Genomic DNA, 26,471 nt, shown 5'->3' with positions numbered 1-26,471 from the left:
CCTGTTTTTCATACAGGAACCCGCAGCCATCTTCTTTAGTGCTCATCTGAAGACTTCTTCCAACTGGAGAATCCTCTTTTGCACCATCTTCTAGGTTGGCGGGGGCTCCTGTCCTTCCTGGAATCTTCTGTGACTTCTGGACTTGGTCTCTTCTCTTTACAAGTCTTCAGGTCCAGGAATCCACCATTTGTTCCTTGCGGTCTTGCATGGTTCTTGCAATAACTCTAATCACGACTTGTAGTGTGTCCTGAGGAAACTTGCAGTACTTAACTCCTAATTTCCTGGGCTCTGGGGTGGGGTATTTTACTCACCTTTATGGTTTTCTTACACTCCCAGCGACCCTCTACACACTACACTTGCCTAGGGGGGGAATTTGTGATTCACATTCCAATTTCTTAGTATATGGTTTATATTGCCCCTAGGCCTATTTCTTACTATTGCAATCTATGGTATTTTCTATAGTTTGCACTATCCTATGACTATTTACTTACCTGATTTTGGTGTCTAGTATATATCGTGTATAATACTTACCTCCAGAAGGAGTATTGCCTCTAAGATATTTTTGGCCTTGTGTCACTTAAATAAAGTACCTTTACTTTGGGTAACGCTGAGTATTGTCTTTTGTTATGTATAAGTACTGTGTAACTATAGTGGTACTGCAGTAGGTCTGCATGTCTCCTAGTTCAGCCTAAGCTGCTCTGCTACAGCTACCTCTAACAGCCTAAGCTGCTAGAACACTACTACCTTTCACTGATGAGGGATAAATGGACCTGGTATAAGGTGTAAGTACCCGAGGTACCCACTACAAGCCAGGCCAGCCTCCGAAAGTCGGGCGTTACCATCTTTCCCAATCTGGACAACCCATTGTTTGGATCTGATGTTCTGCCATCCTGTGTTGTAGAAGGTGATGCATCCTCCCAACAGGCGATTGTGAACAGCAGAGAGTGAATTAAAGTGGGTTTGCGGCAGGCGGTAAGATATCCCCATAACCACCAACGTGTGCCACAGACTAAGGCTGGTCGGGCGAAACATTAACTTGGCGGATGCCTCCATTAGTTTTGAGCCTCTAGCAGAAGAGGTTGAAAGGAAGGCATTAGGAATTTAGGCAACTTGTGGACCCATGTACCATCAACCTCACCAGAATGGGGTGCTGCACTAAAAAATCTGGATCTCTGGGAGCAAGCCTATGCTGCATTCCATTTGCCTACTAACTGGGGGACAAGATCTTTGCTTCATCCATGTGTCTACCAGTACATCAATCAAGGACTATTTAAATGGAAGTAAAGGTTCTGGGTTGGTTTGTTCAAGATTGAGAGCTTAAGTAAGGACATTTGTTTTAAGTTCTGCTGTGAGCAGAGTAAGGTCCAAAACTGCTGTTGCCCTCCTGATAACCACAGCAAAGCAGTCAGATTAATCTACTGTTGTAACTGGATTGCGGGATGACAGACAAATTTCTGAGGTGTCCAGGATATTGGCATCCTGTAAGTCATCAACTATGTCACTGCCATAATTATGGGCAAAGACGCATTGCCATCTCCAATTTCACCAACATCATATGGCATATATATCTCTGGATCCCAATAGGTGTAATGTTGTGGTGTATAGGACCTTGGTTTTGGTGGCGGATGAGTCTCAAAGTCCGAAAACAGTATCAGTTCCATTTCCGGGAATGGTGGCAGCATCAAGACTCTTGTTGGATGTGTTGGTTACTGCACCTGAAGTAAGCGTCTGATGATGAGCTGGGGCTGGTATTGGAGGAGCCGAGCTCGAAGTACTCTGGCTGACTGAAGCCGATAAGATCTGTATGGTATCAGCAGGTGCAGAAAGAAGGGATATGATGTTAGCCCACAGAGATGGCACTTATAAGGTAGCCCAATTTCAAATCCAGGGTGGGACAGATCAGATGCAGAGCTGCACAATGTCAAATGCTCACATGTGAGGGATGGACCAGTCTTTCCTACTATTTGGACCTCAGACAGGCTTTCTGTTCTTCTGGCTGGCTGCTCACCAAGTCCATTGCCAGGGCATTTGGCGGACTGGTGTATAAATAGGAATAGGATCGATCCACCCCATGATCCATGCTTGTCTTTCTGCCCTCATCTCCCTCATACCTGGGTGCAGGAAAATTACCTCTACATACTAGCACTTCAACAAAAGACAACCCAATCTCTCCTGATGTTTCTTGGGGGATGGTCATAATATTTAGGTCTGTGACTGGCTGGGAACCCATGTATCCCTACCAAATCTATGCATTTCTGACCAGTAAATTCCCAGTGGGATATTAGGTGGTGTCCCCAAATTTATAGTCAGTTTTCACGAAGGATGGATCCAGTATTTGAGCCCAGGTTGGTTGGGCCCCAGGGAAACCTACCAAACCCTGTAATTTCTGGCAACAAGGTGCCCAGAGGGACTCTAAGATGGTTTTGCTTTCAGGGTTTCCTACAGGTTTTCCTAGCCAGAATAAATTGGAATTGGCAATCCTGTGACTAAATAACCTCCAAATTAGTTCTCAGTTTCCACGGGGAATGGTTGCAGTGTTTGGGTATGGGCAACCCAGCATCCAGGAACCAGAGCAACCTTGGGCCCCCTGGCATTTAAATGCCCAGAGGAATGCAGGGTTGTGTGGCCTGCAAGTGTTAATACTTAAAAGACCCATTACACATATTTTTGCAAGGAAGACTGCTGCAGTATTAAGGTCAGCATGAACAAAGGGAACCCTAACAACTATGGACATTTCTTAAAACTTAAGGTCCTGGGAATCTATGGTGGTTGGTAGGGCTCTGGACAACCCAGTGGCCTAAAAGCAAGGCAACCACCACAACAAAAGTCTATGTTATCCAAACATAATTTCCTCTTTGTACAAGGTTGTTTGTGCCACACTATGGAACCTCTGTGCAATGTCGGACCATCCTGGATGAAATGATGGCTCTAAGCCACTTACATATAACATCTCAGAACACCTTTCACATTAAGACATACCTGCCTACAGGCATCCTAACCTCAAGAAAGAAGGCTATACTACATGTTTTTGTAATGTTTCAATGTAAGCGAAGCTCCAAAGAATAGAACACCTACGACAGTTATTTATATAAAAAAAACAATGATGCACAAACAGCATTACAGGTGTATGACGTTTCCTCACAACCAATCATCAACATTAGTACAGAGTAGTAAGCTAACAACACTCTCAGATGCTGGACACTGGGCTGTAGGGAAAAAAAACAGGATGGCTGTCAAAGAGACTCCCAGATAGGGAATCTTTACTATTTGAAATGATTTCTCAGGATTTCCTGGACGACTCTTGCATCAGCCTGTTTGTCTGAACCTAAACAATTATGTCTTATGAACTGCTGAGCTTATCCCCATGTGGCCTCTATGAAAATATCCGTTATTAGAAATTTTCTGAGCTAGGCTGGGGAGGCTGCTTTACTTCTAGTACAATAAGCTTCCGTTTTTACTGGAAGATGTTTATTTGTCAATTGATAGCCATAATTCAAGCATAAAAGACCTTTTTTTGTAGGTACAGGTGTAGCACCAATCTAACCTTTAATGAATGGGGTGAATGTTTAGCAGCTGTGAATAGACTGGGAAAAAGTCAGGCAATGTGATTGTTTGGATCAAGTACAATTCTGAAAGATTTTGGGGAAGAAAGATGAATGTAGCCTTTTGACCATTCCACTTGCATAAAAAAACCTTTGACTGGTTCCACAACTGATAGTGTTAGTAATTAGCTCTTCCATTGAGCGGATGTAAAGACAATCAAGGAAAAGGCTATTCTGCCAGAAAGATGCTGCAATGAAGGCACAATGTGAATAGAATCGCTCTGATGCACTCATGGGTCTGAAGCTTGCAAGTGCATAATGAAGAGCAAAGTAGGGTTTGGTGAAATCACATTATTTTCTGTGAAATTTGAGGACATTTATGTGAAATTACATTTTGGTGGTGAAACGTGATTTTCCAGTATATGTCATTTTTATTTTTTGTTATTTTTATTTTTTTATTTTTTTATTTTAATCGACTGCACACCTCACTCCAGAAAATCTTGTAAGATTCCGGCGAAGACTGGTTTGAGTACAACATTTCTCTTCACAAGAAAGTTCCTGTGTGAAGCACTCTTCAACTGGTGTTGTGCAAGGCGTTTTATTGTGAGAAGACTCCTTAGGTAAAAAAAACATGTGAAAATGAGTAACGCATAATTTTGAGAAATGTCACGTAAAAAGTAATTTTGCCAGCTAAACAAAAATTTTGACCAGGTTTAGCTTAGAGGCTTCCACAGAAGATCTGATGTTCTCATCTTGGCAATGGCCCTTCTTTGGGTACTCTAGATATCTTCTAAATATTTGTATGACTATGGATACCACTTGGTGTCAAAAGTAGGAAACACCAGAATGGAATGGTTTCTTACCTGTAACTCCAGTTCTCTCGTAGGGGTATTTCCATGATAGTCATAAGCACTGAATAGTTCCGCGCGCCTGCGGGGACCCCGGAGCACTGATGTGAAGTATATTCTTAAGTGCAAACACCAGCCGTTTGAAGAAAAGGTCTGTCAAAAAACACTTAAGAATAACATTGTGCAGCCTATGTGAACAGCTACACAGGCCAAATTGTTGAAAAGAAAATCAATAGTAGTGTAAATTCATGTTCAAACACCTATTTATTCTAGAAATGTAATAACAAATACATTCTCATACTTTATTTACACCTCTGATGAGAATAAAACAATGCAGGGCAGTGTAGCCCATAGGCTGCCATTATACAGAATGTGAATAGAGCTGTGCCTTTAAGAAAGCAAAGTCTTCCTGTATCCCATCATGCACAGCAACAGGCAGTTGCCTCAGTTCTTTTTGAAGGCTTTTAACCTGGAACAAGCTTTGTTGGAGTACCAACATCAACCATATTTATGGCAACTTTTTCTATGTGAACTCCACCGGGGAGGAGGGAGGGTTGCTTATGACTATCATGGAAATACCCCTACGAGAGAACTGGAGTTACAGGTAAGAAACCATTCCTTCTCTCGTAGGGGATTTCCATGTATAGTCATAAGCACTGAATAGAGTAGCAAGCCCATCCCCATAACCGCGGTGGAGCAGACAGAAAAAATAGTGCCAAAACACTAAAGTTATGCAAATAAGTTCTTAAGCAAGGCCTGTCCAACCTGTGCATCCGCCCTAGCATCTGTATCAAGGCAGTAATGCTGAGTAAAGGTATGGACAGACTTCCAAGTGGCAGCCTTGCATATTTCTGCCAAAGGTATATTTCTCATTAAGGCTGTAGTAGCTGCCTTCCCTCTAGTAGAGTGGGCTTTTGGCCTACCACCGAGGGACTTGTTCGCTAACTGATAACATAACATTATACATGAAACAATCCACCTGGATAGTGATTGCTTAGACGTGCCCAACCCTGTTCTAAGTGGGCCATAGTTAACAAAAAGCTGTTGTGATTTACGTAAGCATTTTGTCCTGTCCAAGTAAAATTTCAAAACCCTCTTTACATCAAGAGAGTGCAGCGTTCTCTCAGCAGGAGTAGCTGGATTTTGAAAGAAAGTTGGAAGTGAAATGGTTTGATTCACATGAAAATCGGAGACGACTTTCGGTAAAAATTTTGGATGAGTTCTCATTACCACTTTCGCAGAATGAAAAACCGTGTAGGGTTCCTGAGAGCAAAAGGCTTGGATTTCACTGACCCTACGCGCTGAAGTGATTGCCACCAGAAAAGCAGTTTTCCATGTGAGATGTTGAAGCGATGCCTTATGTATTGGCTCGAATGGAGGTAGCATCAGGCGCGATAGGACAACATTCAATTCCCATGGAGGAGACGGCCTTCTAATGGGGGGAAAAACCTTTTTTAAACCTTCCAGGAAGTCTTTAATAATTGGGATTCGAAAAAAGGAAGGTTGTGATGGGCTCTTCCTGTATGCTGTTAGAGCCGCCAAATGTACCTTTATTGATGATAATTGTAAGCCCGATTTTGCTAATGTTAGGAGGTATGGCAGAATAGACTCTTCTCCACAGGATATCGGGTCAATGTTGTTGTCTAAACACCACACACAAAATCTCTTCCACTTGCTTGCATAAGTGGATCGTGTGGAAGGGCGCTTAGCTTCTCTCAGGATTTCCATACAGTCCTGAGGTAAGTTCAAGTGTCCATATTGCACTAGCTCAGGAGCCATGCTGCCAAACTCAGTGATGAGAGGTTGGGATGAGATATCTGCCCTCCGAACTTCGTGAGCAGGTCCGGACGATAAGGGAGCCTGATGTGTGGTTTGAGTGACCGGTGAAGAAGGTCTGGGAACCACCATTGTCGTGGCCATTCCGGAGCAATCAGGATCATTTTGGACTGAGCATTGGATAACTTCTGGAGGACCGCCGGAATCAGGGGAAGCGGTGGAAAGGCGTAAAGAAATGCTCCTGACCAGCTTATCCACAGGGCATTCCCCAGTGTCCCTGGATGGTAATATCTGGAGGCGAAGTTTTGGCATTTTTTGTTTTCTGGGGTTTCGAACAGGTCTATAGAGGGGGAACCCCATAGTGCGAAAATGGAATGAACGACGTCGTCGTGTAGAACCCACTCGTGGTTCTCGTCCATTACTCGGCTGAGAGCATCCGCTTGCACATTCTGGATGCCCGGCAGGTGAGTTGCTACTAGCGACATGTTCCTGGCTAGAAGCCAATGCCAGATTGTCTGAGCCTCCCTGGATAAAATCCTGGACCTGGTGCCTCCTTGTTTGTTTACATAGTACATGGTGGCCACGTTGTCCGTCTGAAGAAGGAGAGTTTCCGCTCTCAGAGAGGGAAGGAAAGCTTTGAGCGCAAGGTGGACCGCTCGAAGTTCCAGCAGGTTGATGTGATAGAGACTCTCTTTCTGTGACCACTTGCCTTGGACTCGAAGATGTCCCATGTGCGCTCCCCATCCGAGCAGTGACGCATCTGTTACGATGGTTTGAGCTGGAGGCTGTCGTTGGAACGGAATCCCCACCAAGAGATTGTCGGGTAGACACCACCACTTGAGGGACTGTAAGGCGTGGGGAGAGAGGAGGACTTTGTTCTCCCATTCGTTCATTAGTTGACCCCATTGATCCTCCAGGTTTTCCTGTAATGGTCTCATATGGAGGCGAGCATTGGGAACGAGATGGATACAAGACGCCATCGAGCCCAGTAGGGAAGCTATTACTCTTGCAGTGGTCTGTGGAGCCTCTTGCAGTTGTTTGCACTTTTGGAGAATCGATAATCGTCGTTCCTCCGAAGGAAACACCTTTCCTAGATTTGTATCTATAATGGCTCCTAAGTAATGCAACCTCTGAACCGGTGTTGCTGTGGATTTCAGGAGATTTACTTGAAGACCGAGTTTCTGTAACAGCTGTAGAGTCCATTTGAAATGTTGTTGCGTCTCTAGATAACTGGAGGCCTTTATGAGGCAATCGTCTAGATAGGGGTAGACAAAAATTCGATGCTTCCTCAAATGGGCGGCTACCACCGCCATGCATTTGGAAAAAGTCCTCGGCGCTGATTTTAGGCCGAAGGGCAGAACCGCAAATTGGTAATGATGTTTTCCGATGGTGAACCTTAAGAATTTTCGATGTTTCTTGGCCACCAGAATATGAAAATAAGCGTCGCAAAGGTCTACTGCACAGAGCCAGTCGCCCTGACGAAGATGTGGGTAAATTTGGTGCAAGGATAGCATCCTGAATTTCTCTTTGCGAATCCACTTGTTTGCTGTCCTTAGGTCTAAAATGGGACGAAACTCTTGCTTGTCTTTTTTTGGCACAAGGAAATACCTCGAATAAATCCCCTTCCCTTGCTGGCTGATCGGGACGGGTTCTATGGCTCTTTTTTGCAATAGGATGGTGACATCTAACTGAAGAGCTTCGAGGTGTCGGTTGGTTGTTTTGGGTGGAACAGATGGTGGAGGACTGGTGAATCTGAGAACGTAACCATGTCTCACAATATTCAAAACCCAGGCGTCTGATGTGATGCGTAGCCACTCGTCCAGATGATTTGAGATACTTCCCCCTACCGGAGTGGGTAATGGAGGAGGGGGAAGCGAAGATTCAGGGCTTAGACGCGGGCACCTGTCGAGGTGTCTGGGTCTGAGGTGTTGAACGACCCCTTGTCGACCTTCTTGAGAAGCCCCTCTGATGCTGCTGCTGTTGCTGAGGGCGTGAAGACGTCCAATGTGGAGTCTGATACCTGTGGGTGAACAGTCTTCTTTGATATGGGCGGAATCCTTTTCGCTGTTCTTTAGGTCGCTCCATGCCTACCGCTTTCAGGGTATCCAGCTCCGACTTCATTCTGGCCATCTCGTCATCGGCATGAGAGCCGAACAAAGTGGAGCCTGAGAAAGGTAGGTTCTGTATCCTCTGCTGTGCTTCGGGTTTAAGCGATGTAAGCCGCAGCCATGCATGTCTCCTGAGCGCTATACCATGAGCATAGTTATGTGCGGATAGTGTTGAAGAATCCGCCGCAGCACTTATAATCTGGTTAGAAACCATAGCTCCCTCGCTCACGACCTCTAGGAAATCTTCCCTTTTGTCCCTAGGGAGATGCTCCGCGAACTGCAGTATAGAGTCCCAGAGGGATCGATCATATCTCCCTAATAAAGCAGTGGCACTGGCTGCTTTCATGGTGATGGATGCCGTCGAGCATACTTTTCTTCCTGCAGCATCGATCTTTCTGCTATCTTTGTCTGGAGGAGCAGAGGAAGACGGTGACGTCGAATGCGATTTCTTCGCTGCCACTATAACTACCGAGTCTGGTACTGGGTCCGACCTCAAGAATAGAGGATCTTGCTCTGGTGGACGGTACTTTTTAATGAGTCTGGAAGGAGCAGACTTTGTTGTAGCCGGCGTGAGAAAAATGTCCATTGCTGGCTCAATAAGACCCGGAACCAGTGGAAGTAAAGGTCGTGAAGATGTCTTTTGATGCAAGGTCTCAAAGATCACTGATGTCGATGGGGCCGGAGCTGCTAGCGGGATATTCAGCTTGGTTGCCCCTCTCACTAAGACCTCCTGAAATGTGTTGACATCATCTATGGGGGACACTCTTGGGGACGGTGAGTCCGATAAGGTTGGAGAGTAGTCCCGTGTGGACGATGAAGAATGTCCATGATGTGATTCCTGACGACGGTGCCTAGAGGTAGATGTACGCCTCGACGAATATCCAGAACGCCCTGCAGATCGCGTTGGAGTCCTCGGAACAGGCTCTGGAGGAGGCGCCGGAAGAGGAGCCGTAGGTGTTACCGGCGTCTGTGGTAACGGCGACTGCCTTTGCGAGAGCTGTGGCGATGCTGGAAGTAGGATAAGCGAGGCCGAGGATTCCGAGGTTGTATAAACCCTTCTAGGCCTCTTAGATGGTCGGTGCAGTGACGGTGAACGCCTCCGACGGCGAACACTCTCTCTCGACGGCGATCTCCCTCGCCGTGTCGACGGCGAGCCCGACTCGGATCTCCTTGGCGTGGACTGTGTTCGCCGTGTCGACGGCGACCCAGATCCTCTCGACGTCGGGTGTCTTCGCCGCCTCGACGGCGAAATAGCTGTCGACGGCGAACGATGTATTTTTCTCGCCGGCGAACCACTCCTCGACGGCGAACATGTTGGCGCCGTTCCCTGCTTCGACGTCGACGCTCTCGACGTCGTCGGAGATCTATGTCGTTTTTCAGCAGGTATGGAAGGAGTCATGGAGGAAACAAGTTGAGCCCTGGTAGAAGCCTGACCTTCTCCTCGCTCTGTAGTGGAATGGCCACTTTTTCTCCTGTCCTCTCTCGCCTGAAGTCGGATCTTCTCTCTATCACGAAGGGTTCTTCTAGAGAAGGTTTTACAAATGTCACACGACTCCGGTTTGTGGCTGGATGGAAGACAAATTATACAGACCCTATGTGGATCTGTTTTAGCCTTCTTTCTGCCACAAGAAGGACATTTATCAAAAAGTGAAGGCATTTCTAACTAGAAAAACCTCAAAATTCTGTCAGAATTTAACAGAAATCAGTAGAAAATGATCACTCAAAGGTAAAAACGTCGAGTGAAAATAAAATTCAGAAGATATTTCAATGAATTTCTGTCACAAAAAGCTTTGTGAGGTAGAGCTCAATGCTTCAGGGTCCTGTCAGCAGGAGCCGGAAAAAAGAACTGAGGCAACTGCCTGTTGCTGTGCATGATGGGATACAGGAAGACTTAGCTTTCTTAAAGGCACAGCTCTATTTACATTCTGTATAATGGCAGCCTATGGGCTACACTGCCCTGCATTGTTTTATTCTCATCAGAGGTGTAAATAAAGTATGAGAATGTATTTGTTATTACATTTCTAGAATAAATAGGTGTTTGAACATGAATTTACACTACTATTGATTTTCTTTTCAACAATTTGGCCTGTGTAGCTGTTCACATAGGCTGCACAATGTTATTCTTAAGTGTTTTTTGACAGACCTTTTCTTCAAACGGCTGGTGTTTGCACTTAAGAATATACTTCACATCAGAGCTCCGGGGTCCCCGCAGGCGCGCGGAACTATTCAGTGCTTATGACTATACATGGAAATCCCCTACAAGAGAAACAATGATTTTTAAGTGAGATCCTGCCACTAAAAGAAAAAAGTACATAAGTGAAGTTGGCCTCCAGCAAATATAAGAACACACAGTGGGGCCTCTTTTATGATCTGAATAGCAAACGTAACTATAATAGTGCCTCTAATTATTAATCAATAATAATTAATTATTAATAACAATTCATCATCATAATTATTAATTATTAATGATTAATAATAAGTAATTATATTAATAATAATTAATAATGGTTATTATAATTGGTAATTTTAATAATTAATGTCCTCCTGATCTGCTAGATCTGCAAAAAAATGAAATGTCAGGATAGGTGGGCATTTCTATACCATATTTTAATTGAAATTATCAGACATCATCCTGAATAGGAATAAATTATCTTGTGAGAGGTAGAAAATGTTATTTCCCCAAATAGGTAGTAGATTCTAATACCTTAGCTCCCACTGTTGTCTAGTTGTAGTCTCTCAGACTTCCTTCCCTTTTCAAATGTAGAAGGAAAGAATTCTGCCTAGTTAATATTTATTTACAGGAAAATGCATTTTGATGGAACTTGTAATGCAAACTCAAAGGATTGATTTGGGTTGGTGGTAGCCTTTTAGAACCAGCCCTGCTATTTGTAAACTCTTCGACATCAGTCTTAGTTGTACTTAACTTTTGCTAGTCTGCAACGCTTGCTTCTTTGTTTCTGGAGTTTTCAGTTTCTGAACACCACTGCCCAAAAGTAGTTGAGCCAAAAATCTACTCTTATTTTGGGCATATTTTTCAATTAATTATTACTTAAGATTAAATGTCATGATTGTACTTTCGGTTTTAAAAGTCATTTAGCTGCCACTAGGTCCACATAGGAACAATTTGGTGTAAAATTATTTTAACTCCACTTAAAAGTGACCAATGCTTAATACCCTCATTGCATAGAAAGTAGTGAAATTTGGTAGCAATACCAAGAAAGTAGTTTCTAAGCACTTCAAGTTATATGTAAGTAGGGAATAGATCTTCTGATATCAGAGCACAAATACATATTACCAGCTTTCTCTGGTGTCCTGATGTTACAGCCTTCTGTAGTCTTTGTGTGTAGTATAATGAACATCTACAGAATATGTGTGTAATAACCATAAGACATTCAATGACAAATATGAATATGAAGGGATATTGTGAAGCATAACTTTGTAGTATCTACCTAGAAATTACCAGAATCATCACTCACTGACTAATTATTTATTTCATTCAGATGTTTTTTCCAGCACAACACCGCGCCTATGTCACCTCAGAGTGCTGAAACACAGGCACACACAGATAGACAAAAATCAAGCATACTGAGGAAGTTGGGAGGCAGAGGAAGAACTTGGAATGGGTATTCTTAGGAAATGTGAATGTAGAAGTTTGACTTGCTTTAAAGTCTTTTTGAAGACTTCCCAGTGTATGATGTGCTCATTAGTATCCTCCCCATTGTATAAACTGAAATTACCCTTGGTAGCGTCTTATATGGTACTGACAGTATATAGTTGCAGATTCTTTACCTTTGAATTCTCCCCAGGCGTCAGACTGCAACAAGAGTTTTTTTTTAGAGTACCCCTGTGCACTGGTAGGTGGCGTTCATCGACTCCACACTGCATCGCCAGTGCAGTCGGAAGTGATGTCCGCTTCACCAATATAGGTGCCAACTTTTCACGCGGACGTCAGTTACTTTTCCACGCCAGAAGCATAGAGCCATGATGCACTGACCCTGGTGTGTCCAAACTAGAGCCCTTAAAGGCATCATCCCTCACCCAAGAAATTGGTCTAGTGGGAGGATGGGTGGATCAGTAAGATATCTGCAGCTAGACATTGTCTCTACCAGGTAAGTCGCTAATGCTGGTAAATAACTTGTTCACCTTACAGAGACTTCTAGCTACAAATTCCTTTCTTTTGAATAGATACCCACGCAATAGAATCCCCTCAGTGGTGGTACTGCAGACACATTTAACCTACAAAGTGCTGCAGGACCAAAATGCGAAATGTCCAACTCTACGGACAAGCAGTAGTGTTTGGAAAATGGGTGCAAGGAAGCCCACGTTAGTGCCTGGCAGATGTTTAGGACTACGACTCCATGCCAACACAGTTTTTGCAGCTTTAGCTCTGGTGGAATGAGCCCGTAGGCCTTCAGGAGACTGCTTTTTTGCCACTGCGTAGCAGATCCAGAAGCAGAGATTGTCTCATTGAGAGATTGTCCGTTTCTGCACCACTCAGCCTTTCTTTGCTCCAACATACCCCAATGAAGAGTTGATTCTCCAACCGGAACTCTTTTGTTTGATCAAGACAACACGACAATGCTCTTTTTGGGTAAAGACGGTGGAGTCGTTGCTCTTCTTTAGAGGGATGTTGAGGAGTGTAAAAGGTGGGCAAGGTAACAGACTGGCCCACACAAAAGGGTGTTAAAACTTTCGGCAGGAAAGAGGCCCTACTGTGAAGCACCAGTTTATCTGGATAAACTGAGAAGAATGGAGGCTTGGCAGATATTGCCTGCAGCTCGCTTACCTTCCGGGCTCGGCAGGAGCACACATCAAGAAAGTGAGGACCAAGTTGAGGTCTCACTGAAGCACAATAAAAGGAGAAGTGGGAACACATATATACAAGGCCCTTCAGGAATACATTTATAATAGGGGACTTAAATAAAGAGGGTTGGTCAGGTAGATGCAAGAAGGTAGACCGAGCAAAAAGATAACCCTTCAGAGTGCCAAAGCAGAGCCCTGCTCAGCAAGAGTAAGGATCAAAGCAAAATATTAGAAAGGAGATCAGTAGACTTTACTGTACAATATGATTTGAATCGCTTCCACTAGCAGTTTTGGTGGAGGGTCGCCTGGCTGCGAGACTAACATTGCAGACTTCAGCAGGAAGGTTAAAAGCTGTCAACAACTGCACCACTCAAACGCCACGCAAGAAGGGGGAGAGATGACAGGCTAGGGTGGAGGATCATCCCCTGCTGCTGAAACATAAGATCCTCCTGAATGAGGCAGCCTGATCAGAGGATCAACACATGTTCAGTAGCTCAAGATACCAGACTTTCCATGCTAAGTCCTGAGCCACAATGATGCCTTGGCCCTGTCGTCCTTGATATTCTTTAGAACTCTGGGTAGGAGTGGTTTGGGCGGAAAGGTGTACAGGAGGCCTGAGATCCACTTGAGACGAAAAGCGCCTCCGAGCGAGAGCCGCCTTGGAAACTCCAGCAAGCAAAACTGCTGACACTGTGCGTTCTCTTTGAAGATGAACAGATCTAATCAAGGCTCTCCTGACTGCTGAAAGAGACCTTGAGTAACCTCTGGGTGGAGACGCCACTTGTGATCCATTAGGCATTGATGGCTGAGTTTGTTCGCTTTGGCGTTTAGGGAGCCTGCAAAATGTTGAACCTCCAGGGATATGTCCTGCTGTTACAGCCATCTCCAGAGATGCACAGCCTCTGGACAGGGGGGCCACAACCCCACCTGCCCTGTTTGTTGCAGTGCCACATAGCGGTGGTGTTATCCAGGAACACCTGCACTAGCCTTCTGTTGAAGGAGGGTAGGAAGGCTTTCAATGGCAGTCGGATCGCACAGAACTCAAGCATGTTTATGTGGAGTCCGGGTTCCACCAGAGTCCTCTGGTATCTCTCCCAGGTGGCTGTCCCATCCCAGCAGTGATGCATCTGTCACTACTGTGAGATCTGGTTAAGGAAGGGAGAGAGATCTGTCTTTGAACTAATCGCAGTTCGTTAGCCACCACTGCAGATCTTTCGTAGGTTCCGCCGAGATTTGGACCATGTCGAAAGAGATTCCCCTGATTTTTCGCCCACTTCAGGTCCCACTGCTGAGTCACTAGCAGGATGCCCGAGGCCATGAGTCCCAGCAGCTTCAGAGTCAGTCTCACCAAAACCCAGGATAGAGGCCGAAACATTGGTATCATAGCCTGAATATCCTGGATTCGCCACTCTGGAGGATAAGTCAGAAACTGAGGATAAGTCAGAAACTGCACTGTGTCCCAGATCAGCTCTGATGAAAAGGAGCATCTGAGAAGGAGTAAGTTGTGAGTTTGGCAGGTTTTTAGTGAATCCCTGTGAATGGAGGAGGCACGCCTTAGTCAGGAGGTAGGAAACGACAGCCTGGGGACTGACACCCCTGATCTGCACAGATACGCTGGTTCCTCAGGGAGCGGTAACACTTGTGCAACCATGTCCCACAGTGTGTGGGAATAGAGTCCAAAGAAGCATGCAGTTTCACAGACTGGAATACACGGCTGGTGGAAGAAAACATTTTCTTCCCAAAGCTATCCAGCCTCTTTGATTCCCTGTCCAAGGGTGCAGCAGGTTAACGTGTCATGTAAAGTGAAAGTCCAGACCAGCAAGCTTTTCGGGGTAGGATTTTGGGTTAGGAAGCTTTGGTCCTCTGCCGCGGGCTGTGTTGGTGGGTACTTGTCCTATTCACAGGAACCCCTGTACTGGGCTTGAATCACGTTCCCAGTAGGACACTAATGCGCTCTTCGTTGAAAGGGAGCAGGGGATCAGCGGAAGAAGCTCCCAAGTTGCAGCACCTCCATCAAGAGGGTGGTCCTGACTGCCACTGAGGACAACTGAAGGTCCAGAGCCTCAGCTGCCCTCTTCACAACCATAGCATAAGTAGCTCCCCCCTTCACAGACATGTTAGGGGGAAAAAGCATGCTGGTGTATGGAGACATGTCCTGTTCACTGGCATCAACCAGTTCCTCACACCTGTCCATATCCCTCTCTTCTGACTACTAGTCTAAAGAGTTCAGAGATCACTCCCATTCTTCCTCAAGGTCTAGCCCTTCAGAATGAGGCTGAGGCACAGACCTAGGATACCAGTGTCCTGTAGGCGCTGGAATCCGTATCAGTCAATGTGGCTCCATGTCAGATTGGGGATCACTTTGGGGCTGGCACCACCTGCGGCAGCAGGAGCATCGGCAGTATTGCACGTCCGAACAAGCCCCATTGAAAGGTTGCAGTAGCACAACAGGTGCAGGTCAGGATACATGATCTGTTCCATGGGGGTCCATTGGAGCCGTGATTGGAGCCGCTGGCATGGAACCAGATAGGGTCCCCTCTGACCCAGTTGGCCCAAGCACTCTGGAGGGGTTGTACCGCTAAAAAATAAGGTGCATTGTTTTCGTAAAATTCTTTTTACGAGGGCAGGTGTGGAATCAGCCCTGGCACAGGCTGCGGAGAACCATACAGCGAACTCTGATGTTCCTTCATTGGATCAGACGAAGAGGACTGAGGACTTGGGACTTCTGGAACGATCCTAGGACTTCCCTCTAAACCGGTCACACAGTCACCTGCAGGGGATGGGAGCAGTTTTAGAGATCGCTACCTCAAAGCCTTCGGCGCCATGCCCGCAGTAGGAGCACGACTTGGAGTTGTGGTAGGGCTCCAGACACAGTCATACGAGGTGTGGGTCCATCACCGACAGGGTGCATTGACAGGTACCAAAGGGTTTAAAACCTGTCTTCTTCAATGACATCTTTACCTAAGCACACCAGGAGGGAAAAACCTCAGACAAATTTGACAATACATCAAAAACATTCTGTCAAAAAGTGACAAAGTGGTAGCTCTCTCCAGATCTACGCTGGCTGGCACAGAAAGAAAAGAGATGATGTCAGAGTCTCGAGATGGCACCTTGATAAGTAAAGCGGACATCACTTCTGGCACAGACTCCGCCAGAGAACCGACCATCACCACCTCCTGGCATGTAGGGGTACTCAAAAAAAATCTTACGGATCCAGTCTGATGCCTGGGGAAAATATAAAGCTAAGGAATCTGCATCTAGAAGAATCTATCAGTTCTGTTTCTCTCAGCAAATGGGGTTCAGTAGAAATAAAAAATCAATCTGCCACAGAGCAGCAGTGAGCTGAAATCACTCTACAGTTCTGCATAAATCCAAACACAGGAACATTAATTTTTGGAAGAATTAAGCAGGTAATCAAAAGAAATATAATCTAATATAACAGGATGATCTATGGAGCACATTTTCACCAACTAGGGGTTCTTTTGGTGCTACTTGCAGAAAACAGATGCAACTTTGTGCTGCCCATTGTCCTTATCTGCAAAGACTAAAAAGTTAATTGGATGTGCTAGGATTAGAACCTGTGACTATATGTAGGAGTTCCTTCCATCTGCCTACTTTACAGTGCAGCAGGATCGTGGGGATCTTAAGGGTGTTTAACTATATTAACCATTAAGAAATGTAAAGGCCCAGTCTGGCTGTGGGTGAAAAAGACTGGTGTGCTGGTGTGGGAGTATTGAGAGTGGAGCTAGAAGAGGGCAGTGTCCAGACTAGGATCCTATGACTATCATTTTTACATCCCATTTTGGATTGCAGAACTAACTGTGCTTAAAGGCCAGATACCCCAAGCTGTTCGGAGGCACTAACTATCCTAGATATGACAACTCAGCATGCCCTACTGCAGGGTGCAGTGACGCTCCTATATCCTCTGCCTTGCACCCTTCAAAATCTTGGCTCTACACTGCTTTCACAATACTGAGGTTTGTAAGTAGTCTACCAAACCTAAAGCCCATCATATGATCAGAATACCCCTCTAACTACAGCTCTAGTATAACCTTAGCAAACAAACTGCAACAACAGAAAATCACCAACCATAACGGACCACACAATGACTTGAAAATGGTATCCAGTGGCGTAAATAGTTGTCAAATAGCGTCCTCTTTCTCAGTCTTCTAAAGAGCATGACTTCACTTACATCTTCTAGCCTGTCACCTAAAACGGCTCACCTGAATACACCTCAACTATTTTTAATTTGATATAATTTTACCATTAAGAGTGATGGCAATCTGCGTTTGTGATTACAAAGACAATGTGGGATGGTGTGGAGTGGTTGGGTGGGTGGAGTTTTTTAGTAGAGTGCTGCAGTTATTTTGGAAAAAGCAAAAGGCAGAGAAGGAAAATAGAAATGATATGAAGCACACAATAGCCTGCCTCCAATGGAGTATATGTGTGTGTGTGTGTGTGCGTGTGCGTGTGTTTTGTTGGGGGGTGGGGAGGAGGTATTGTAAGATAAAAAGAGAAAACTTGAGATTGCTGGTATTTAGCCTCTAGAAAGGAATCACAGAAAGCAGGACATTGTCTCTCATCCTTCTAATGTGAGTGCCATAATCCTGGATCTTTGCTTGTTGTACCTCAAGTGAAATGGCTACAATGTAACCACTATTGTGGAGAGGTGGAAGATAGTGGCAGAGATAGACAGCGTAAGATAGGTCTTGAAAAATGAGGCTTCATTAGAGAGGAGAGTTATGTAAAAACAAAGATGGCTTGGTACTCAAATGTCTTTTGGACGGTGATGTCCATGGACCATTAGATAGGGTGACTAGTTTCATCCTATTTGTGGTCTATATTAGGATATAAAGCACTGTAGATGCTGTGCTGTACAGTACTGCTAAGCTTACATGTTTATATTCTGTAAAAAGTTATCTTCAAGGGAAATGACCCATGTACATAAACAGGCTGGTCAAGCAGAAGGGAAAGATAGAGAGACAGTTGGTGGGGTGGGGGGACTGGTAAGAGAAATAAGTAAAAGAGGAGAGCCGAGGATTGATGCAGTGTTGCCAAAACCAGGCTTATCCGATATATATCTACTGCTGTCCCAGGGATTTGGTATTGAAGATGACCAATTTGGGCTCTTAAGATTAATCCGCAGATTGAAATTAGCCAGAGTAATTAACTTAGTAGGAAGGCCGGAACAGCCTTCCCTAGGCAGCATAAGAAGAAGGGCTCTTCTCCTGAACAGTAGAGTGACTTCCACAGCCTAATAAAGTGGACAGGCAGTACGAGTTGCATCTGACAAATGTCCCGAAATTATCCCCAGGCAATAGAGAATCTTGTGACTCCACTTACAAATAAAGTAATCCATCGGGTTAGGAAAACGCAAGAATGTAGATCAATGATAAGAAAGAATATAAGGTATGTCACAAGGATCCAAGGAATTTATTCAGGACAGGACTACATAGGGCTGAAATCGGCAAATCAAGAGATAGCAGATGGTCTACTATCTCTTTAGAAAAGACCTAGGTTAGGATTAGTCTCACAGATTAAAATCAGACTAGACATCCCCGTAGCACCCACAGATTGTGAAGACAGGTCCACTACCCCTCTCCCCCAACTGCCTAATTATGTTAACCAGGAGCCCACCAGGGAAATGTCAGATATCGATTGACAGGAGGTACAACAGCTACCGATGGTGAGAGATCTCCTTGCGAAATTGTAACAAACTGGCAAATCCTAATTTTAATTCTGACTGGCCTAGAGCGAATATAAACGAGGGGGGGGGGGGGCGACAAATTGTGACGAATCTGAGGCTGTGGAAGAAATGCCATATAGTACCAACTTATATAAAAGGATGGGGATGGACACTTGTGAGGGTGACATAATTAAGTTCCTTTCGTGGAACGTAGCAGGCTTAAGATCAAAGCTTAGTGACCCCGAATGGTGTAATTTCATTGAACTGCATCATATAACCTTGATGAATGAAACCTGGGCACTTCAGTCAGTGCAAAGAGAGGGGTACCTGACTTTTATAAGCCAGCATTCCCCTCAGAGTCAGGCCGCGCCTCAGGGGGGCTAGCAATTTGGCTCAGAAAGGAGTTATTCCTCAAGGTAAAGGTAATTACCTGCAACAGTAGGGATATCCTAGCTGTTGAACTTAAGATCACAAATTGGGGGACTAGCTACATAGCTATCATAAATATTTATATTAAACCAACTTCCTCAAATATTCAAACTCCTATGGTAGCCCATGTAGCGGATGTGCTAACACAGTTGCCCAGGGGAACAAGGGTAATAGTGGCAGGGGACTGTAATATCCGTCTGAGATATAATATAGATCCTTCTCAGTTGCCCCCTAGCTACGCAAAACCCTTGGGTAGATTGGGACCTGTGCAGCTGGAGATCCTAAGGGCTACATGGGTGGCAGACCAATTGAGAACCTAATTAGCGGTATCGGGCTAAGGCAGGTTAATGGAAACACAAGATCAGACACTCCAGCTGCACCTACGTTTAAAAGAGAACATTCACAAGTAATCTTGATTAAAAAAAATTGGGTCAAATGCTTTGGCCCTCCCTTATTGACATGGTAGTGATTCCAAGAGCTGATAGTGACATAGTGACCACCAAGCCCTTAGTGCAGACTTTTCAGCCCCTCTATTTAAAAATAATGTCTTGCCCATGTGGGTAATGGGCAATAACACCAAGACAACTAACAATAAGAAGAACCTGGGGGAAGCGGTGGCGAATGACATGACGAGCCACATAAAATTTACCAATGGGTCAGAGAAAGTTTGTCCTTGGATTCTACTCATCCTGCAATGGTTAACTTTGACCAGTTACATTGCAGTTTGATGAATCGCTTGAAACCCCTCTTTACGATGGTAAGACGTAGGGGGACTGCCACCTATAAACGACTGGGGTAGTTTTCAATGGAATGTCAGCTGGCGAAGGTTCAGTTCTTAGGTGCACTGAAAAGGGGGGGGGAGGAATATACCAGAGATAAAGGTTGCTAGATGCTCCTATAAAAAACATTAAGAGATGCTACAAAAAGGTGGAATAGGAGCCAGTGGGATAGTCTAATTGCTGCCCTCCAAGAGGGGGGCATCAAATTATTTTGGAAACTGGTGGTAGATAGGAAAGATCCCCCAGTTCTGAGATCAGTTCTACAATCCAACCTGAACATTGGGTAATCCATTTCGAAGATCTTTATAGGGGAAAGCATAGCGTCAAGGCACTCCAACCACCATCTGAGGGTGCCATTAACGGCCAATCGAGCAACAAATTTGCCGGTCCTAGTTTTCATCTGGTTGGCTTTATCATGGAGGAAACGTTCCAACCCTTGAAAACGCTACATAAGGGAAAAGAACCGGGCCCAGATGGTATACCAGGAGACATGTATATGTCACGCCCAAAGGACTGGATACCGTACGTGAACAGCCTAAGTAACGCTGTTTTGAGAGGAGAGGGCATTCCCCCGTTGTGGCGGGAGGCAACAAGAGTTCCAATTTACAAAAAGGGGGACAGTTATTTCCCAGGGAATTATAGGCTGATAAGCTTAATTGACATTAGTCAAAAGATTTTTTGCAAACAAGTTTTAACTAGGTTACATTTGTGGATCAATGGCAATCGGATTCTTGTTAACTGGCAGGCAGGATTCAAGAAAGGGGTGAGTACAGTGGATCAAGTGTTTAGGTTCAAATCATTATGCTTGAAATATTTGATCTTAAAACGAGATCACTTGTACTTCGCCTTCATTGATTTGAAGGCGGAATTTGATCTAGTCCCACGGGAGCTCCTCTGGAGAGTTCTAGATGGTTATGGTCTGGATAGTGACCTTTCAAGGCTAGTAATCTACATGCATGAAGGCACCTTCGCAAGAGTTAGGTGGACCCAAGGGGGCGACCTAACCAGCCCAATTCCCATCACGAGAGGGGTCAGGCAGGAGTGCGTTCTGGCCCCCACACTGTTTAGTCTTTATATAAACGGCGCAGTGGATCAGCTGGTCGAGTGTAATCATAATGCCCCCAAACTAGATGGAAAATCTCTACCAATTCTTATGTTCGCTGATGACACCCTGCTGATATCAAGAACCCCAATGGGATTACAAAACGAACTAGACTCCTTTGCGGCGTTCTGTGAAATGAGGGGGTTAGAAATTAATCCAGGGAAATCAAAGTTCATGGCCTTAAATCCACACAAATCCTTTAGGGGGAAAATTACCATAGGGGGTGCTCAACTGGAGCAAGTCAGGCAATTTGATTACCTAGGTATAAGATTAACAGAGAACCTATCCTGGATCCCGCAAATAGAAAAAAGTTCTGTTACTCTTTTCTAACGGTCAATGGCAATCAGAAGGAAAATTAAGAATTCTATGGGAGGGCCCCTTTCTCTAGCCCTTACGGTATATAAGACTGCAGCAATGACAGCTGCAACTTATGGTGCGGAACTTTGGGGTCACTGCAACTCATATAGACTAACCCTGACTGAAAATAAGTTGTTACATTTACCTGTCAGTATACCCCTTATTCCACGTAGATTTAATCTGGCTTTAAACAATATACTCTGTGTAATTGTGTTAAAACCGTTATTATATTGGGTGCGTTTATGGCCCTCTGAGTATTTGGGCTCCTATAGAGCAGTTATGTCAGAGCTATTATCCATAGACAAAATGGTATCGATCCCCTGGCGAAAATACATCAAGGATCTGTGCCATCGGATCAAAATTGAGGAGATATGGAGGCTCCCACAGAGTATAACGAGAAGAATGGTACAGCGTGTAAAGCACCTTTATTGTGAGGCGGTATTAACTCAGATTTGGCAAGACCAGACAACAGGCAAAAGAACGGAGCAATTTTTACAGCATAAGTGCTCACCTATTTTTGAACACTACATGGACAGCATATATCCAGCTCAGGCCAAAAATCTGTTCATTAAATTTAGACTAGGGACCTTGTCCCTGAATTCCGTCACCTTCAACTGGAAAAAAGATAATGGTGCGACTAGTTTTTGCCCTTTTTGCCCGACGGAAACAGAATCCTTAGCTCATTTCATGTTTTTTTGCTCAAGATATTTAAAGCCCAGGAGAAAGTGGATCATTCCTCTATGTAGGTCCCTTGGTTTCTTGAAACATCAGTAGACGCGTTGCATACTAATCAGTGTCACAAGCGGAAAGCTAGTGTTTGCAGTTGCTAGCTTTTTACGTTGCACTTGGATTGCGAGATCTATGGGAATTCTCAACCATGTAGTTTCAAATCCCTCTACTGTGGTAACCAGTTGAAAATTGAGTTTGCATTAGTGTCCATGCTACCTTTATTTCATTCCAACAGTACGCCTAAAATTACCATGCTTGCACACAGATGAGGGCTTAGCTTATAACAAAATGATTACTATTGCCAAGAACCAAAAGTTATTAAATGAACTGCGTGCATTTATCCCCATCGGGTTCCTTCAAAATTTGAAACTTCTTTTTATACTTTGTATTAGTTATTTTATGAACTTTGATTTACTTATTTAAGATTATATGTGCTGCTAAATATCTTGTTTTACAATATTACTTATTTTCTAATTGATTGTGTGCATATCACGCTTTTATGGCTCTAGCCGAAATAAAGCTAATAATAAAACAGAGAGCATAGTTTGGCTGTGCCACTATGCCTCTTAAACATTAATGTGAAAGGGTGATCACATTTCTGGTGGTCTCAATTTTAAAGTCACATTTCTTTATAACGTGAAGAGATGTTTTCATTTAAATGGTGCATTGCAATACATATGAACAAAGTGCACAATTGAATATAACACTGTAAAGAACCTGAATATAGCAATTGCTTGAAATTATTTTATGTTAGAATGTTTTAAAAGTATTACTCTGCATAATCATTTTATATTTCATCTAGAAGTAACAGTATTCATTTAAACTGAAGTCAATTTGTGTTTTATTTAGCTTGGCTGAATTGAAGGCCAAAATGATTTTCCTTGCCTTCAACATGAGGCTGTTTTTGCATGTTTTTCTATGAGATGCATGTGCCAGGATCTGAAGTTAAACTAATGAAGAGCCCATTGTGTTTGAGAGACGGGAAAACTCACAAGAGGTGCCATTATTATGAGTGGAGTCATTTGGAATGGTGGCTCTAATGCTTCTGAAGTTCCTGGGAATGTGAGGGGGGTGCAAGCTAGGAGTGGACAGTTTCTGAAGTTAACTTGCTAAGTAAAAATAATTTGTCAATCTGTTTTTCAGTGAAGACGCTTTTGAAATAATGTAAGCTCTGAAGGACGGGATTTAAAAGTGTTGTCTATCCAGTGAAGGATTCAGATTTTCATTGTCCTTAGCAGAGGGCAGACCTTACTGAGATTTTCCATATTCTTAGATTCTCTATGGCTTCATGCTGCTGCAACCCTCTTAACAGAAACATCTACTGAAGATTATGTTTACTGTTTCTTTACTCAGAAATCTTTAGTAATTGAATAGTTAAACGTAAAATAAATGGTCAGGCAGGATAACCTGATTTTAGAATTTAAGCATCAGTCTTTGTTTCTGATATTCTGCATTATCACTTTTGAGATACTTGACTTTTATATGCTTATGAAATTTAATATAGTACGTCACTTTAACTCTCCTTTGGTGATTGTGTATATCTGTACTATGGTTCTGAGACTAATTTATGTAAGTTTGACTTTGAGTCTGTAATAAAGCCCTTTGAAACTTAAGACGGTCTCTGAGACTTAATGTGTGGTTTCTGCGTTACACTGTAATTGCTCTGCATAAAGTTGATACAGGTTCTCCATTTCCCTCGGAACTGAGAAGAAAAGATTCATCGGACTCCAGATTTCTAGATATGGCCCAGTCCTCCATCACAACCAATACCTGAAAATAAACTATTCCCATGACTTTCGATGCCACATGAGCTGGGACCACACCTGAAGGCCATGTAAAGTTTCTTCTTTTTTTAACTAACCCCACCGTTATAGTCCTTGCAGAACTCAACTGAACATGACTGACTCAAACTGCACTTACCTTTTGGAAAATCCCAGGGTCCCGCAAAGACCATCTGTGTAGTTTTAAAAAAGTGGGGTACCTTTTGGTAGAGGTAAATGATACGCAAAATGTAAATAACTATCAAGGCGAGAGTGTATAATAGAAGAAAAGGAGAGGAATGTACGTCCATATAAAGGTTGTCGCTGAAAAAAATGGAGGGTGCAAGAACTGCAATGGAAGGGTGACACCTACTGTCCAAATAATGGATAAGCACGCACAACAGTGCATGAGCTACCCAGATACATCGAAGGACCGACTGAAAATGGCAACTGTAGTATGTTGTCTAAAACTGAACTGAATTTAACATTTTTGAGAGACTGAATCATCTGAACTTACGAACTGACAATATTTTAAATTTCACTATTCATTTATTTATACAAGCACTGCAAGCAATGATTTAATCATGTAATTTGCAAGCAATGATTTAATCACGTACTTTGCCTTTTGAAAATGGATCAATTACATGTCTGATGAAACGTAAAAATGAAAGTATAATTAAAGGAAAAATAATTTCCCAGGGTCGACTTCATTTGAAAGGACTGTATTTTATGCAAACACTCTCCAAATAAACTAATCTCGCATTCATCTAGAAGCGTAACGGTAGCCAGATCTGAAATGTATCATTGATATCATACAGGAAAGAAAAAGGTCCAGGCACATATGCTTTACATACATTTTAGCTACAATTAATCTGAAAGAAGCCAAACACCTGTTAAGCTGGTGGCCAGGAGGCCAATTAGTACATGTCCTCAGCTGGGGAGACTAGAATCCAATGTAAACTATTCCCCACTTCTATGCCCCCGTTTGCCCAGTTCATTAAGCATTTGATGCGAGCGAGCTGTTTCTAACATTCTAGTAAAAGACACAACATAGGACGCCTGCTGTGGCATCATGGTATGGTCCTGAATTTTAAACAGAGGATTATATAAATTCATTTCAAGTACTCTGGCCACAAAAGGAAAAACATAGATGTGCCTCGGATATATACATGGGCAAGTATCTGGGTCCCACTTTTTTCCCCATAGGCGTAAATCTCAATATTAGGAATATAATCAGGAGCTTGCTATGCCTCACAAAGTATTTGATTACATTTTATTGATTTTTTTACCTTCAATCTCACCTGAGTGTTTGCACTTCATATGAACTTGCAGGGCAGCAGGAGAGGGGAAGATCTGTTGACATTTATCACATTCTGGGAGCTTCATATCTGTAATCCAAGACAACAGGAAGAAAATGATGGAGCAACACAACACGCTAGTAACTGACAAACTTAAAAGGGCAAAAATTAAATATACGGTAGAAAGAGCAAAACTAGAAAACCATTAATGGAAATTATAACTTTAAAGGGGCAGGTGGCATTTCACTAGAGATCTACCCGCAGAAACCCTGTAGTCCTCTGTCCGCCACTCCCCGACATACAGTGGCTGCAGTTAGAAATCCTAGCATGGCATATGGTACAATGGCAGGAGAGTATACCACATGTGCACTCGAGAAAGAGCCTTATTTTGCCAACGTAATGGAAGAACAGTGGCTGGATGGTAAGCAGGTCACCTTCGGTGAGGTTATGGAGCACACATGATGGGTAATAAAAGTGCTTTCATCCACAATACTGCACCACAAACAGAACAAAGGTCATACTCATTGGAAAAGAGTCTCCTGTCATGGCAGTAGAATGAGTACTCCAATGTCATGTACCCATCACCAGTCTGGTGCAGACTCACTCTTGACTTAAAGACACTCAGAAATCAGATCTTCATATCCAGCATGAGAGCGGAGAATAATATTATATTGCATATTCTTATTTAGCTCTTGCACCCATGCTAATGGTTTACAGTAACAAAAGCATCAAGCATTGACAAAGCAAACAAGTCTTGCCTATGCAAGATTTATTTGGTCAGTAAATTGTTTTTTTTAGCCATGCTGCACTGCAGCGCAGCATGGCGATTTTTCTTTTTAGAAACTACTTTGATGCGTTAATGCTGTTAGCTTCACAAATATATATATATATATATTGCTTTTAACAGTGCAGCACAGCAACCGTACAGCTGCACAACATGGCAAAGAAAACATTTCAAATCTCTCTACTATTTGGACTTATAATGTTTTAAGCCATGTTGCACAGCTGTGTGGCTGCTGTGCAGTGTGGTTGAAAGTTTAAAGAAAAAAATCCAAATCTTTCTTTATTATTTGCAATTTTATTTTTTAAGGCATACTGTATAGCAGTGATGTTGTGTTGTTTGTGAAGAACAACATTGCCTATGCCGAATGACAGTGTAATTTTCAGACACTGGGACACGTTTAGCAGTGCTTGCACTGTTGTCTGCTTTCATTCTAAGCAGCAATATGCAGGTGGGAGTTTTTTTAAAAGTTT

General features: G+C 43.6%; 1 protein-coding gene across 3 annotated transcripts in view; it reads right to left on the bottom strand.

Moving 5' to 3' along the window:
• The window catches only part of ZBTB40 (zinc finger and BTB domain containing 40), a 295,060-nt gene that overhangs the window by 20,039 nt on the left and 248,550 nt on the right, over positions 1-26,471 (bottom strand). For 2 of the 3 annotated variants that reach the window (XM_069240706.1, XM_069240708.1), the window contains exon 17: positions 25,209-25,307. In XM_069240706.1, coding sequence (XP_069096807.1) covers positions 25,209-25,307 — 99 coding nt within the window. The remainder of the gene's footprint in view (positions 1-25,208; positions 25,308-26,471) is intronic. The other variant, XM_069240709.1, reaches the window with a different exon arrangement.

The sequence above is a fragment of the Pleurodeles waltl genome, chromosome 6, assembly GCF_031143425.1.
Source record: "Pleurodeles waltl isolate 20211129_DDA chromosome 6, aPleWal1.hap1.20221129, whole genome shotgun sequence".
Classification (NCBI taxonomy): Eukaryota; Metazoa; Chordata; class Amphibia; order Caudata; family Salamandridae; genus Pleurodeles; species Pleurodeles waltl.
Note: the sequence above shows the minus strand (reverse complement) of the source record. Positions and strands in the feature narration are given on the sequence as shown.